This window comes from Epinephelus moara, chromosome 16 (genome assembly GCF_006386435.1).
Source record: "Epinephelus moara isolate mb chromosome 16, YSFRI_EMoa_1.0, whole genome shotgun sequence".
NCBI classification, from domain to species: Eukaryota; Metazoa; Chordata; class Actinopteri; order Perciformes; family Serranidae; genus Epinephelus; species Epinephelus moara.
The window spans coordinates 7,167,532-7,184,540 of record NC_065521.1 but is presented as its reverse complement, the minus strand read 5'-3'; the positions used below and the strand labels follow the sequence as shown (position 1 = coordinate 7,184,540).

At 40.5% G+C, this 17,009-nt stretch overlaps 1 protein-coding gene across 1 annotated transcript in view; it reads left to right on the top strand.

Annotated features, from left to right (window-relative positions):
* Positions 1–5,008: 5,008 nt before the first annotated feature.
* LOC126402104 (atrial natriuretic peptide receptor 1) overlaps positions 5,009–17,009 on the top strand; it is a 17,101-nt gene continuing 5,100 nt past the window's right edge. Inside the window, exons 1-7 of the mRNA XM_050063785.1 lie at positions 5,009–5,133; positions 7,411–7,668; positions 8,323–8,554; positions 12,668–12,802; positions 13,562–13,736; positions 14,198–14,296; positions 15,141–15,191. Coding sequence (XP_049919742.1) covers positions 5,009–5,133; positions 7,411–7,668; positions 8,323–8,554; positions 12,668–12,802; positions 13,562–13,736; positions 14,198–14,296; positions 15,141–15,191 — 1,075 coding nt within the window. The remainder of the gene's footprint in view (positions 5,134–7,410; positions 7,669–8,322; positions 8,555–12,667; positions 12,803–13,561; positions 13,737–14,197; positions 14,297–15,140; positions 15,192–17,009) is intronic.

Genomic DNA, 17,009 nt, shown 5'->3' with positions numbered 1-17,009 from the left:
TATATATATATATATATATATATATATACACACACACACACACACACATATATGTATATATATATATATATATATATATATGTATGTATGTGGGTAACATGTAGATGTTGCCTAATGCCAAGTCTCTATTTGATCATGTGACAAGACAATATGATACAGTAGCTAGTTTTAGCGAAAAATCTGTCAAGACTAACAAACTGAGCACATCTGCAAGTCCAGCCTACAGTCATGCCTTTTAAACAAATGTAAAGTAAAATGTTAAGAGTGGTTCTCAATGTGTCACTCTCAATTTTGAGTCATATTTATTGACTTTTTGTTGCCATGAGCAAGACAACCTGGAATTGCCAGATTTCAGGGTGCTGTCTGGTGTGAAAGTCTCTCCACACAGGATCTAAAGTTAGGGGGGGAAAATGATAAAGCACAGTATCACAATATTTTTGTGTGGCAATATCATATAGTCACTCAATGCCAAGTATTGATTTTTTTATTACATAAATTATTAATATTGTAATACAAATTAAACTTTAGGTAGCCTACTAGAATAATATAATCAATTGTTTTTTTAGTCCACTTAGTACATTTTGCTGCAAAAACAAAAAAAAGGCTGAGGTGAGATGAACAGACTGAAAACTTTATCTTATTAGATGCTGACAAAGTTTTCCTTTAGGGACATAATTTACAGTCGAAAAAAGGTAATAATCGCAACGCATTTTATTGCATTACCAAGCACATCGCAACATATTTATAATTGCAATAATATAGTATCGTGACTTAAGTAATATGATAATATTGTATCATGGATCCCCTGGTGATTCCCACCCCTAACAGGATCACTTGTGTTCACTACAGTGCTGTCTATAGTTAACCTTTATTTGTCCAAATCTGTTGTCTTTGTTTGAGTTGTGTCTTTTTCTGTGAGTACATTATCAATGTTAAAGCCGGAGTCGACTTCCTTGTATGTGCTTATATGTCCTCTGATTGTGACGCAGGATCACTGGACTAGTGTGGACATTGTTGTTGTGGAACCATCTACTTCAAATCAAGCTCTGACTATTGAAGTAGAGAAACTAATTTAAAAGCTGCCTTAAACATCGTTCTGTAGCGTTATCACTGTGAATAACACAACGGGTATCAAGTTAGTTGGCTGTAAAGAATTGTAAATTAGTACTGAGCGTTATTAAGCCAGTTTAAGCCAAACTCGCTAACGCAAAGAAAGCCTTTCACGGTTTCCTCGTTCCGTTTAAATTGAACAAATTACATTTGACTGGAGGTTATGGACACCAAACCAATTCAATACCTTTGGTAACTGCTATTACCATTGCTATAAACTTAGAGCTAGCCTTGTGTCAAATTAATGTAACCCAGTGCTTACAGTGCTAACTTAGTTGAATACGTGAATGAANTGTGAGGGTCCAAAGGACAGAGGGATGTTGTATGCTGTAAAGCCCTGTGAGGCAAATTGTGATTTGTGATATTGGGCTTTATAAATAAAATTGATTGATTGATTGATTGATTGATTGATTGATTGACTGATTAAAGCGCACCTCCTCTGCGCTCTGCGGGTTGGTGAAAGGGGTGAGGAGCCAGCGCCTTAGGGGGTAGCCACTGTCACCTGCAAGGTATAACAGGAGAGTAATTATAAATCAGGCTTTCATGGTTAGAATTTCTACAATGGTGTTTATGTACTCACCCAGGAGCCAGCCATCACGCGCAGCGCCTGCCTGCAGTCTGTTCCCTGCACTGCTGTGCGTCAGGATGAATGAGCCATGTGTTGACCCAGGCCACCGTGCCACTAAATTTGTCAAAACCATGTTTGAGGTACAAATAACTTTTACATTGATTTTATGCGCATTTTTTCGGTTCACATAGACAAATTCATTTTCACTCAGTCAGTGCAGTCAATTCCCGCTGGAAAGAGCCGGTTGCCAGAGTGGTCAGCACCTATATATGCACCGGGATGGCGCGGTTCCGGCGGGTGGGTCTGTCTAACACTGGGCCCAGTTCAGCACATAGATCCAAGAGCACTGCTCTATCTAAATCGGCTTATTAGCCAGTCATCATCATAGGCCAGGAAGTCTTCGTGGTCCCTAAAGACTCTCTCCATCCTGATCCTACCATTTTCATGATCTTCCAGCAGTGCCAGCGCATTCATTGTGCAGCATTATACGCACAAGTGTCACCGCACTATTTATATGCTTACTCAGCAATTAGACTGATTGTTACACACCTTGTCACAATTAATACTAATCAATCAGTGCTATCCACCGCTCTATATCATTTGAAGATGGAAGTATGATATATGAACATTGTGCATACAGTAGTAGGCCTAATGGCTCACTAAAGGAACACATCTATAACACTGCAGACTTGGGTGTTTATGATTACGCAGGTCTATAAGTCTGATATGTGATGACATTAAATGTATGAGATGAATCTTGCTTCAATTCACCGCCTCACCATGTGCGCCGCCAGTTTCTCCCGTCTTCAAAATGTTCGTGCGCAAGGATCAAAGTTGACGTACCGGTGCGCACATTCTCCAGCCAAGTTTATTTTTATAAATCACAACCTTTGCGTGGGAAGTGGCGTACGCCACTTTCAAGCCCCTTTTTGTGCGTAAGCAAGCTTATAAAGCAAGCTTTATAAATGAGGCCCCAAATAAATATTACGCACAAAACGGTGCTTGCTTACGCACAAAACGGGGCTTGAAAGTGGCGTATGCCACTTACCACGCAAAGGTTGTGATTTATAAAAATAAACTTGGTGGGAGAATGTGCACACCTCTAAGCAAACTCTGAGTCATGCGTGCGCACATTTTGGAGACACTGGGAAGTGGCAATGCAGACGGCGAGGTGGAGAAGTGGAGTCAGATTTTTATTGATGTCTCACACAAATTTAATGTCACGCTATATCCACCTTAGATCCACGTTATCATTGAAATAAATAAATCCAGCAGCCTTATTTTACGCTTGGAGTGAGTGATAATTGTTTCATAAAAACGTTGTAAAATCCAACTCAAATCCTGAATTGAAATTCTTTCTAAATACGTATTTAATCCGCACTGCCTCTAACGTCTCATTGTCCACTCTGTGAGCGCAGGAGGGGGAGAGGATGGCGCGACTGCATGGAATATATTTATTTATTTAGCTAAATATTTCCAGTGCATTTATCATGTCTCGGAATACAGCCATTAAGCACAACCGTTACACTCATTTCATCAGCCCTACTTAGACATGTGCTGTTCATGACAAAACCGGCATGAAGAAACGTGTTCGCCTATTACACTTTCATCTTTGAATTGTATTTCAAATTACACGTTGTATTTTGGGACAGGGATACCACTGGTTCATGCTGTAATTCAGGCCGGGTGTCTGATCAGACTAATTGCCATAAACATATAAATACTGCGGTGACCCTCGTGCGTAATTGCGCAAGATGGCACTGGCACATACTCCTTTTTGCCTCCACCTTTAATAAATGTGATTCTTTATGTCGCACATCAATGTCAAACATCCTCAAATTTAAAAGCAACACATTAACTACATGTTGGTAAAGGAGTAGAAATATTTGGTCTACCTTTAGATCAGACCACTTTTTTTTTTTTTGGTCTGTAACTGTCCGTGCAGTCCCACAGACACAGCTGACAGCATCAGCAGCGTTGATGTGTTGCCACTTTTTTTCACTTTCTTTTATTAGTGATCCTGCTGCTGTGGCCACCAAATAAAATCTTTCTTCAGTCCTCCACCTCCTGTTAAAGGGTCTCGAGCTCAGTCTCGGAGGAATTCCGTTTTTTGGTTCGTTTCTCACCCGTCGCCGTGACACAACAAGAGAACACTGGCATGCCGGCTTATTTATATGCAGATCGCATTCATGAGGTGATTTGCATGACCATTTATGGTTGAACTAGGGCGTGTAGAGGGCGGAATATGAGGCGGATCTGGGTGCGCACAACTCCAGGAGGTCTGTGATTTATAAAGAGAACATTGCGTGCAAGTGTGCGTGCGCACAGTTTTATAAATCAGATTATTTTTTGGCGCACGCAATTTTCAGCTTTTGGGCGCATGTCAACTTTTAGTATGAATCCTAAGCACTCTTTTATAAATGAGGCCCCAGATCCGTAGTATCCACTGGGAGGAGCTTTAATAGGGCACTGCCAACCTGCTGTGTGGGAGATACACAAGTCCAGACGATGGACGCAGTTTAACTTAGCACCCAAATGTAAATTTGGACCATGACATAAACTGTTAAATACTGCTCATTTGGACAAATGCTATTAGAATTGTAAAAGTTATCGTTGAACTGTTACGATCTACCTGCGGTATAGTTGTCAAATGTAAACAATATTTATTTCTGATTTAACCCATATTAAAATTTTATTATAGCCTACCATAATCAATTTAGGCTATATAGGCTATTCACATTTTATATTAAAAGAAATGACTTTTTTCAGTATACGTCTAAAACACTATGTATTTTAATGTATTTTAAAGACGATTCAACACTCCTCTGATACAGTGTCAACAATTCACTAAGTCGTTAAATTGAATTAAACTGTACACTATAAGAATAGCTAGCTATATAAATGTCTGAAAAAATGTTGACAAAACGACCCCTGTGTTTAAAGATTAGATCAACACTTCTGTTTATGGTAGATTATGCAAGTGTCAACAAGAGAGTCAGTGAAATATATTTTTAAAGTTAGTTATCCATATGTTTTCGGGCAACAATTTGTCCGATTTCATAGCCCGTTTATAGTAATGCTGATCGATGCATACTGTCCCTTTAACCAAATAAATACATCATTTTAAATTCGTATTATTAAAACATTTATTTTGAAAAATATAACCGGAAGTTGAGAAGACACTGCTGCGAGCTTGGTACTTCTACTGACATCCAATAACAGGCCATCTGTTCAGTGCGGTCCTCCCTCTGCAATGACTGTGTGCTGTGAGGCCACCGTTTGAGGTAGTAATCTAACTGCAGCACGAGTCTCATGTCATCACTGGACTTGATGAAAAAAGAGTGTTTCGCATCTGGGACACTGTCCTCCGCTTCCCTCAAAAGAAGGTTCATAAGAAAGAGGAGGGTCGCTCCGGGGGCGCAGCAGGATGCGGACAGCGACTGTCAGCTGTGCAGGTGAGACTCACAAAAACTCTCCCACAAAGTTGGCTGGAATAAACCCAATCTGTTTCAGCTGCTGGTTGAGCTTTAATTTGTCTAAATAATGATGGTGGTTCACATAGACACTCTGCTCATGTCAGAATCAGGTCCTTCTGTACACACTACTTGATGTCACATTCAAGGAGAGGCAAATGCCTTTTATAATTATATGTCTTTAAAAGAACAGTACAGGCTATGCATACATACAGTATGCTGCTATAATGTCATGTTTTTAAGATTAAACTGAAACTGTAAATGACAAAGTGTTTTTCTTCCAAATGTATCATTCGTGGCAGTAACTAATAGTTATTAGCAATTATTACATAGATATCTTTTTAAATAGTGAAGTCACATATAAGTATGAAAGGTGTAGGAGAAGACAATCACAGGTTCCCAGAGCAGCAAATCAAGTTATATTTGAGAGGCTGAAACAAAAGAACATTCATTTTGTGTCAAAGGGTTATGTAAGTATAACACCTATTTCACTTATGTAATTCTGAATTCTGATTCGTGTGAATTTATTGAAAAAATGATGTATTCTCATTTAAACACGTAATGATAAATAACTGCAATTCTTGTATCAGTTTCTCAAATTGACACTTCTGACAACACGTAGGTATACATTTTCTGTACTATACTGCTAGCCTCAAAGGTCCATTATGTAGGATTTAGGGAGATATATTGGCAGAAATGGAATATAATGTAATAAGTATGTTTTCTTTAGTGCATAATCACATGAAAATAAGGATAATTGGGTTTTCATTACTTTAGAATGAGTCATTTATATCTACATAGAGAGCATGTCCTCATCTATGGAGATCACAATGTTGCACCGCCATGCTTCTACAAACACTCTAGATATGACCATTCACGTTTTGCAGTGGCCACCATAGTTAGCAGCCCATCTATGACGAGAGGGCATGGTGGAAAAAACACAATGTGTTTTAATGTGAAACCAGGTCTATTTGTTTTGGAGAAGAGACCTCTGCGAATAATTCGACTTCTGGTATAAACCCCCTGAACAATGACCACTGAAGGAATTTTAATTGGGAGAAGTTTTAACTGGTTGCAATCTGCAATCCTCACCGCAAGATGCCACTTAATCCCACTAAATCTTATAAACTGTTCCTTTAAAGTGTCAGTTCGCTTTGAACAAAGTACTTGTCAGATGTTGGCACAGGGGGAATAAATCATTTTTTTGTTTTTATTTTTTTGTAAAAACCAACAACGAAACAAATTTGCCCAACTCATTCAGCAGTTTGCTGTAGAGATATCTGCCTTCTCATCAGTAAAATGTATGTTTTTAGCACTTTGAGCACCACAAGCTAAGTGCCATCTAGTTCCATTATACTGGAGAGAAGGCAGACATCTGTACAGCCCATATCTCCAACACTGCAACTCACACCAAACAATCTAGACTGTTAATTAACACTAGGCCTACAGGTAACACGTATTTTATAGTTCTGTGTTGAATCGACGCCATAGCTATGGCGTAAGATCCACATCGACGTAGAGCCACGCCGACGTAGAGCCTATGTTGTAACCAACGCCGTAGCCTATGCCGTAGCCTGACGTGCACCTCCCCAGAATCGTAACTACGCTTTGCGGTGACGCAAACCTCTGGTCTGTCGCTGTATACTGACACCATTTCCCTCAGGGGAAATGGAGCTTATATTAACTTTTAGTTCACAGATAAGAAACAATAAATTGTGAAGACAGTAAGGCCTCCATTAAAATAGCATCACTTGTGTGTGATTTATCCTTCAGGGATTTATACTTAGGGATTCATCCTGGCTTCATATGAGAAGAGGAAATCTCTGCTCATCGCTAGGCTAATCAATACAATGTAAAATGCCATAGGCTTGTGCTAATAACGTTAGCATGATGTATCTGTGGGGAAAATGTGTCCAGATTAACACAAGTGTTTGTCTGTGAATGCTGCGAGTTGTAATGAAGCCGATTTGTGTACTTGTGTTTGAAATTATCTCTATTAAGCCATGTTTAATGTGTGTTTTGGGTGTGTTTTGAATCAATTAAACTTGTTTTGTGTTTTGGAGGTGTAACTGCAGAGTAACACAGACACACACAAGTAAAAATGCTCACGGCATAAGCGACGTGCGTAGGCTACATGCGTAGGGTCTACGCACAACCATAAATCCCCTTTAAGAGTGAAAATATGTGTTTTGATTTTGGGATGAACTGTCCCTTTAAGCCTCGTGTAGTGATTCACCAGTTGTATTCCTGTTTTTTCAGGTCTTCCATATTTTCCCTGTCTGGCAGTAGTCGGACTGTTCGTCGGATTCTGACAGCCTGTGTCCTTTCTTTCCTGGCCCTGCTGGGCTCTGTGTCCATTGACCTCAGCTCCAACTTTGACCTGCTGCACACTACAGAGGCCGCGTACAAGGAGCTTACTTCATGCAGGACGATAGCTATCCTACAACTCGTCAGTAAGCTTCAAAAGATGAGGCGTTTATTTACCAAAGACATGGGCAATGAGACATTGGAGGAAAGGTTTTCAGAGGTCGTGTCTCCTGTGCTCGGTCATCTCTGTGGTGAAATGGCAGGTTACAACAACAGCCATGGGCTCACTTGTAGCGTTGGGTTGGCTGGATTTTGCCATGAGATAAGGTGGAGCATTCAAGGATATCTAAATGCTTCATTGGATACAAATGGCACAAGTGAACATGATACTTCTGCTTACTCCCTGGCCATTGGAGGACTTCTTGACATTTGGGGTACAGTAGAAGATACTTTAGACAAAGCCAAGCAGAATTCTAACTGGAGAGATGTACTGTCTGCAAGACTTCTGATAAAATTCATAGAGCTCAACCACCAGTTGATGGATTTACCCCACATGGCAACTCGCACTGACTTCCAGTACAAGTGGACTTATGCACTAAACTATCTCGGCTTTGCGCGGGTTATGACAGAGCGATTGAATGACTGCTGGTTACAGAACATAGAGCTTAGGTTAAACTCAAGCCAGCATGTAAAACATTCCTCTATTTTTGACACACGTCTGTGGCAAACCTCTGGAGCAGGGACTGGGCATCTGTCTGGGTCTCAGGCTGGAATTAGGGCTCTGACAAACACTCAGCAGTGCTTGTTTGATCGTGCGGTGCCAGCTCTCAGGTTGGCATCTCGATCCATGTCTTCCGGCCTCAGTATGAGGGTCTGCCTGCTGGCCATGGCCTGCCTCATCTACCCGGTGGTGATGTTCTCATTCAAGCAGATGACTGAGTGGATACAGAACTACGCCCAGAGCTTGAAGGAGAAGACAGAGGACCTGAAGCGCCAGAGGCAGCTGGCAGAGGATCTGCTGCACCAAATGCTGCCCAAATCTGTCGCCAAGCAGCTCCGCCAGCATAAACACGTCGAGGCAGAGAGCTATGAAAAGGTTGGTACAATTGCAGAGTATATTAATTTCTGCATTCACTGGGGATATAAAATAATAGATGGTTGATAGTGCTCAAACCCTTTTTACACCTGAATGGACCAGTTAGCTACTTGCTAGCCTGTCATTGGTCTTTGCCTTGGCAAACAGGCCACCTATTTTAAAAATGTTTAACTTCTCCTTAACTATTCACTTAAACTATTTTCAAAATAAATTTGAGATGACAAACTGTAAAGTTGAAAAATTATGTTTAATTGTACATCTTTAATTTCTAGTGTTAATAGCTGTTCAAAATGAAGCAAAACTAGTTCACTTCAGCTTCCCACTGTCAGGCTCCATTGATCCTCTGGGACTTTTTTCCCATAGGGACAGCTAAGCTTGAGAGATGTATTTTGGTAATTTCCATAGTGGTGTGAAAAAATAACGAGAGCTTGGGGCAGCAATGCTTGCTTAAGTTTGGGATGTATCAGCAAAAATAATGGTGCAGTGGTATGTCTGTGTCATCCTGCAGTTACACTTTAAAACACTGTTCGGCAGTGGTGTTTCTGTGAAGTGCTGTAAAGTTTACTTAATTCAAAACACACATTAAACATGGCTTAATACCAACAATTTCAAACACAAGTACGCAAATTGGCTTCACCTTAACTTGCAGGATTCACAGACAAAGCACTTGTCTTTATCTGGACACATTTTCCCTACAAATACAACATGCTAATGTTATTAGCACAAGCCTATGGCATTTTACATTGCATAAATTAGCCTAGCGACTAGCAGAGATTTCCCCTAATGATATGAAACCAGGGACAACAGCAACATTTAACAAAGCTAAGGTTACAGAATTCAGCTCCATTACAACTTACAAGGTTGACAAACAAAACAGCTGTCTTATACTAAACATGTTTTCCAAACAAATACCACATGCTAACATTATTAGTAGTACGTGCCTATGACATTTGACACTGTATAAATTAGCATAGCGACTAGCGGAGATTTCCTCTACTCATATAAAGCCAGGATAAATCACACACAAGACTTAAAAAGCTTTTTTGTGTGGGCTTTATTTTCTTCACAGGTTATTGTTTATTTATTGACTGTTACGTCTTGTACGGACTGAAGGCTTCAGGAAACTTTTGGGAAACTGTGTGACTTGACCACAGCTTTTTGACATTGCCTCCTGCTGCAGCAGCCTGATCTCATCCACTTTCCAGGCGAGGTGCAGTTCACCTCAAACAAGCCTACTAAGTTGCTCTGGTGATGTCGAACTATTTACAAAGAATGGAATAAATATATATTAAATATTTTTTTTGTGTCTATTATTCTATATAAATATAATGTCCAGTAATTATCCAGATTAGCTATGTTTTCTTTTTGTGTGAAGGTAACAACCTGTTGTAAATTCCATCACAGAGGAGGGCAAAAAGTTAAAATATTTTAGCGCTGGATGGTAATACCATCTGTCGTAATCACTGCTGGTATTCTCTGCTGGCCTCACGTTATTTTACCGTCCTGCTCTTGTCCACTAAAATGATATGTGGTGTGCTGTTTATCATCTGTCTGATTCCATGAGAATGAAACAAGACTTAGGACTAGTTGGTCTGGACTTGGGAATTGACTTGGGGACCTGACTTGGACCTGTTGCTCTTGATTTGAAAAATGTTAGCTTTGACTTGGTACTTGACTCAGGATTCCAGAACCGAGACTTGAAACTTACTTGTGACTTGGAAAACAACTTTTTCTCCCTGTTCCCTCTTTCTGCAATATTTTTTTCTATGAATAACAAAGAGATGGAAATCATAGGGCAAAAGCTGTTGATAATCTAAGTTTGTTTTAATTTTGATGCCCCTCATGGAAACTTATCTTTATCTCGCAAAAAAAGGCGCAATAAAAACATTTGCATGTATATGCCAACCATAAACTCAGGTAGAAACAGACAGCACTGTTGAAGACTCAAGGAAATAACCTTTCCCCTCCGTGTGCCTCCACATTCACTAGCATTTAACCGAATGAATTTAGAGCTCCTAATGTTGCAACTTGCAAGGATTGTGGGGCACTGCTGTGAGGAGGCTACCTCTGCAAGATCTGCAAACACGATGAATGAATGTGTGTTTGCTGCCTTTGTTGCTATTGTTGGCGTAATTATCTATAATTGCCCTGTTCCATATTCATCAGCAGATAAAACAAGTTATGCGGGTGAAATTGCGTCTGGCTTATTGAAGAGGTTTGAAGCAGCTGCACCAAAAGCACTCTGCATGGGGTGTGAGGCAGGGTGGGGGGGCTATTACTGAATAGGTCCATGGGCTCATTTTTAAACTGATTTAGAGTATTCTGGAAAGAAAATGTAAGACCCACCAATTCCTGTTTTGTAATTATCCTGAAAAGTAAAACATTACTTGCTGAGACCTGAAGGATGTGGTTGGGCAAAAACCTCCCTGATGCTGCTTGTCTGGTGTAGCAAATGTATGTATGACATGCAGCAAAGGGCCACAGGCTGGAGTCGAACCAGAGCTGCTGCAGCAACAGCCTTGTACATGGGGCGCCTGCTCTAGCCACTAAGCCACGACGCCCTGATACTTGCATACTCTTACTTATGATTTAGAATGCAGGACTTGTACATATAATGAAGTATTTTTACATTGTTAAATTAGAACTTTTAGTGAAGTAAAGTAAAGACAGACAGAAGAAAAGAATAGAATAGAATAGAATAGAATAGAATAGAATAGAATAGAATAGAATAGAAACCTTCTCTGAAGGGAAATTCAGCTATCCAGGAGCTCATAAATGACAAAGAACAACAACCACACTTCCCCTCATCAACAGCAATACAGTGGTATTAAGATAGACATAAAATAAACTAAGTTAAGATAAGTGTATAAATAGAAATTAAATTAGAATGAAACTGTCCATTCCACAGTCCAGCCAGTTGTGGATCTCCTGAAACGCTCTGTTCTGCAACGCAGTGAAATGAGCCGACTACCGCAGCTGCTCCTCCGTCACTCCAGGAGGCTGTGGAGAGGGTGTCTGCTATTGTCCATTATATACAGTTATATACAAAGGACATATGGAAGTCAATGTGTTTAATAATTGCTCTGTGTCTGTGTTAAATTAATGCAGTCAGGACTGATTTCTCAAAATCCATTTTTAGACATCACTGGAACAGCTATGGAAATCTACACATTTTCAAAATATCAGGGAGCTTGTTCTGTATTGTTCCTTACTGTCCTTGAATGAAAAGACAGATGTGGACAGACAGTGCTTCTCTTGGGTACACTACAGTCACACGTGAAGCTCTGATTATTTGCAAAGTTGTATGTATTTTTTCTGTGGTGGAGGTGCTGTATTTTCATATAAAAAAATATATTAAAAAAATATAAATATTTCAAGCGCTTAAACACTTAAAATATCTTATAGCCCCAGGACATCAGAGATACAACTTTAGTTACATTGGTCGTGGCACTCTCATTCTCAGTGCTAGTATCAGATGCTCAAGCAGAACTCTTGGGGTTTGCTTACAGTACACTCAGTGTCCAGTTGATTAGGTCCACCTCACGAAAACTAATGCAGTCTAATACAACAGTCCTTGAAAAAATTCTTCCGCTGTGAAGGTAATAATGTTCAGTTTGTGTTGATGTCACGGTCTGGAAACCTGTTACTTGCCTGTTTCACACCTCTGCGTGATTTTTTAAATTTTATTTCTTGTTTGCCCTTTTGGATTTATTTGCCTGTTTGTACTGCCTTCCTGGGTTTGACCCCTGCCTGTGGCCAGGTGGACTGTGTAATAATAAACTGTATGTTTGCTCAGTACAACAATACTTTTGGTAAACAGACTTGCATTTATATAGTGCCTTCCTAGTTGTCCAACCACTCAAAGGGTTTTACATTATATGCCACATTCACCCATTCATACAGTGATGGCAGAGAGAGTAGCAATCTGCTCATCAGGATCTAATCTACTGACGGCACAGCTTTTAGGAACAATTAAGGGTTTAGTATCTTCAATACTAGGACACTTTAGTATGCAGACTGGAGGGTCTAGGGACAGTACTGTTGATTTACGGAATAGTGGATGAGTTATGGAGGCTTTTGCACATGGCATTACCTCTCTCCATTGTTTTTCAGGTGACCATTTTTTTCTCAGACATTGTGGGCTTCACCTCTATCTCTGCATCCTGTACTCCTCTGCAAGTGGTGGAGATGCTCAACAACCTCTACATGTGCTTTGACACACGCATTGATTCCTACGATGTCTACAAAGTAACAATGAAATGTCCACACACACACACACACACACACACACACTGCCTTTGACTCCAAAGTTTTACTTTAACAATCAACACTTCTTTTCTTTAACATTTTGGAAGATATCCTGTTTGAATTAAAACAGAAATAATTTATACTTATTGTTGAGAAATGTGGTGACACAACACAAAGACAATAGTTTAAGTAACTAACAGCCACATGGGTTTATCATAGCAGCCACATTTTAATGCTGAAACTATCTTAAAATATTACATTTTCCACTGACTATAAAATGAATGTCCGCCTTTTTTGTTTCACACAATAACAGGTGTTTTTAAAAAGTGAAACCCGATTTTCTAGGAGTACTTCCTCCAAAATAATGAACTTGGTGTTTTCCATATTACAGCATATGTACTGCCATATTACTTGCAATTTAATTCAAATAATTTTTTTGAATGGTAGTTGCTTTGATTGGCTGACTGCTGACTTCTCTTCCACAATATAATATATATGACCCAGCATTTTTGTATTTAATCTACTGAATGTTCATATAGAAGCTATAAAGTATGTCTCCTTTGCTGCTTTACTTACTTAAGAAGTACATGCCTGTGATGTGTTTGTTCTTTGCTTCATGACAGCTGACAGAAAAACATCATATTTGCCATTGGAGTCACCCCCTGATTGCTCCATGTATCTCCCCAGGATGATTTAATTGACAGTGGTTGGTTACAGTCTTAAATTTTGCTTGAGCAAAAATTTTAACTATCAAACTAGGTGGAGACAATTGGGGATGCATACATGGTGGTGAGCGGTCTGCCTGAGAGGAATGGAGATAGACATGCTGATGAGATCGCCAAGATGGCACTGGATCTGGTAGCAGCTGTTAGACAGGTCTCCATCCCTCACATGCCCAATCAGAGGCTGCAGCTTCGAGCCGGCATCCACACAGGTGAGAGAAGATGCAGTAGGTCAGGTCGGTACTGTGTAATGTCATGAGAGGTCATTAGGGCAGACTGGGGTGGGGCAGTGCAACACAACTGAAAAAACAGGCAAAAATAAAAGGTTCAAAGTAAGAGTCACTTTTAATTCAGCAGGTCATCAACAGTTAACTCAGGTAATGTCTTCACTCAAAAATTAAAACCCAAGAACAAACTTAATGGGCCCAGCTTCATTTCTTGACTTCCAGCTCTTCAGTTTCTCCTGTTAATTTCAACATGTCCCCTTTCTTTATATCTTCCTCTTCTATTCTATTCTTCAACCATTTATCCAAACGTAGCCTTCTACTGGTAAGGCTTTCAAAGTAACAACAGTTAATGTGCAGTTCCTTTTCTCCAACCCTGTTGCATTGTGGGATGGTTGGAGCTTCTTGCAGCAGAGAAAAGCCCAGCTCTTTTTCTCCTTGTTTTACAGGTCCATGTGTGGCGGGAATAGTGGGCTATAAGATGCCAAGATACTGTCTGTTTGGAGACACTGTCAACACCGCCTCTAGAATGGAGTCGACCAGCCTGCGTATGTGTACCTCGACACACAATACACAAACACACTGATCTGTGTGCATGTATTGCCTCACACTTCACACAAACACTATAACAGCAGAAACTATACTGCTCAAAAAAAGTAAGGGAACACTTAAATCCCATATCAGATACGAATACGAATTATTCAAGTTAAAAATCTTAATTGATGTAAATCGTACAATTCATTGAGAATAAAATGATGGAAACCAAAATCATCAACCCACTGAGGTCTGGATTCAAAATTACACTGAAAAGCAAAGTAAAAAATTGAAATCTCAGGCTGATCTAACTTGTTTGAATTTTATCACAACAACCCATAATGTGACTCAGTAGTGGGTTTGCCCCCCACATGCCTGTTTGTACTCCTGAAAACATTTGGGCATGCTACTGATGAGTCGGGAGATGGTGTTCTGGGGCATCTCCTCCTAGACCTGGATCAGGGTATCAGTGAGCTCCTGGATGGTCTGTGGTTGTACTTTGTGGCGTTGGATGCACCGATACATAACGTCTGATAGGTTCTCAATTGGATTTACGTCAGGGGAACGAGAGGGCATTGTCCTGCACCAGGAGGAACCCAGGGCCCACTGTACCAGCGTAAGGTCTGACAATCACTCTAAGGATTTCATCACGGAACCTAACAGCAGTCAGAGTACTGTTGGGTATCACATGGAGGTCTGTGCGACCCTCCAACGATATGTCTCCCCAGACCATCACTGACCCACCGCCAAACCGGTCATGCTGGATGATGTTACAGGCAGCATGACGTTTACCACAGTGTCGTCAGACTCTTTCACGCCTGTCACATACTCAGTGTGAACCTGCTCTCATCTGTGAAGAGAATGGGATGCTAATGGTGGACCTGCCAGTTCTGGTGTTCTCTGGAGAATGTCAGTCGAGCTGCACAGTGCTGGGCTGTGAGCACAGGTCCCACTAGAGGACCTCAGGCCCTCATGCCACCCTCATGGACTCTGTTTCTGATCATTTGGTCAGAAACATGCACACCAGTAGCCTGCTGGAGGCCATTTTGTAGGGCTCTGGCAGTGCTCCTTCTGTTCCTCCTCGCACAAAGGAGCAGATACCGGTCCTGCTGCTGGGTTGATGGCCTTCTGTGGCACTGTCCAGCTCTCCTGGTATCGCCTCTATGCTCTTGAGACTGTGCTGGGAGACACAGCAATGTTCACATCATGCATATGCAGCATCACGGGAGATGGAATCCTTGTTGCCAAGAAATCGCAAAAGGGAATCAAAAAGGCAATGTGACGACGAATTAAAAAAAAGTGTGGTCAACATCGGGGTAGCCTCTCCCGGGGTAGAAAGAGCTGCTGAAGGAGAAAGGTAATACAATCACAGGCCACCGCCACTGTTAGCCGCAGTGATGCGAGGAGAGGGATGAGGTGTGTGAGGTTGAGCCACTTGTCACTGTTACAGCTGCTAGCGGCCAGCGCCGCTGATAGTGATGCGAGGACAGGGATGAGGTGTGTGAGATTGAGCCACTCTCAGTTGTCAAAAGACAAGAGGTGATTGGTTTGTTTGCAACTCAAACGGGACCAAAAGATAATATTTCTCTCCTCATTCACTGCCATTCATATTTTTTCCGATCCAAGGTCCCATGAGCTTCACCGGAAGGGGCATGACTTCGGCACTCTGTGCATACATGTAACCATGGTAACACATATGCGCGTCAATGAGGGTGTTTACCCTTATAAAAAAGCTGTTAAAACTGCCATCATCGTATCAGACTCCATTTACTCTGTCTGTCCATTATGTCCAATAAAAAGTGTGTGACAGCGATCCCATAGTATTAAGCCCTGAATCATTACTGTACAAGACGCCTTCTTTTCATTCTGTCTTTATGTTAGTCATTATTCAAAATGTGATTAATTTGCAGTCTAATAATAGCCTACTTTTTTTCTTGTAATAATAGCCTCCTAATAATGCTTACAATCAATTATTTCTCCGCGAGCTCTTTATGAAACCAAGAAATAAATATGAACACTTTAGAAGCATTAAAGTGCTTCTGCAGAAACTATAGTCAGTCACCACAATGTGATTTCCCCACGTAGGTCCTGATGATGCACTGATGATGCAGGATGACAAGCAACAGAACTGTCCAATTGACAAGTTACCTGTCAGTTGCCAGAACTTCACATTTACTCCTCTTGGTTTGTTTGCAAAAAGTCCATGTGAACAGGAACCAAAGCAAAACTAAAATCAATCAATCAATCAATCAATTTTATTTACAAAACCCAATATTACAAATCACAATTTGCCTCAGAGAGCTTTACAGCATACGACATCCCTCTGTCCTTTGGACCCTCGCAGCGGATAAGGAAAAACTCCCCAAAAAAAACCTTTAATAGAGAAAAAAATAGTAGAAACCTCAGGAAGAGCAACTGACGAGGCATCCCTCTTCCAGGACGGACAGACGTGCAATAGATGTTGTACAGAACAGATCAACATGATAAATTAACAGTAATCCATATGACACAATGAGACAGAAAAAGAGACAGATAGAGATGCAGGACAGATGGTAATGGTAATAGCTTACAACAACATTAATTAAAGTAATAATATTATAATTATAATTACAGCTATTGTGGTACAATATGTAGAAAGTATATATTAATATCTGATAGTATACATATGTGACAATAATCATATGTGTATAATAACAGTAGAAGTATGACTAATGATAACAGCAGCAG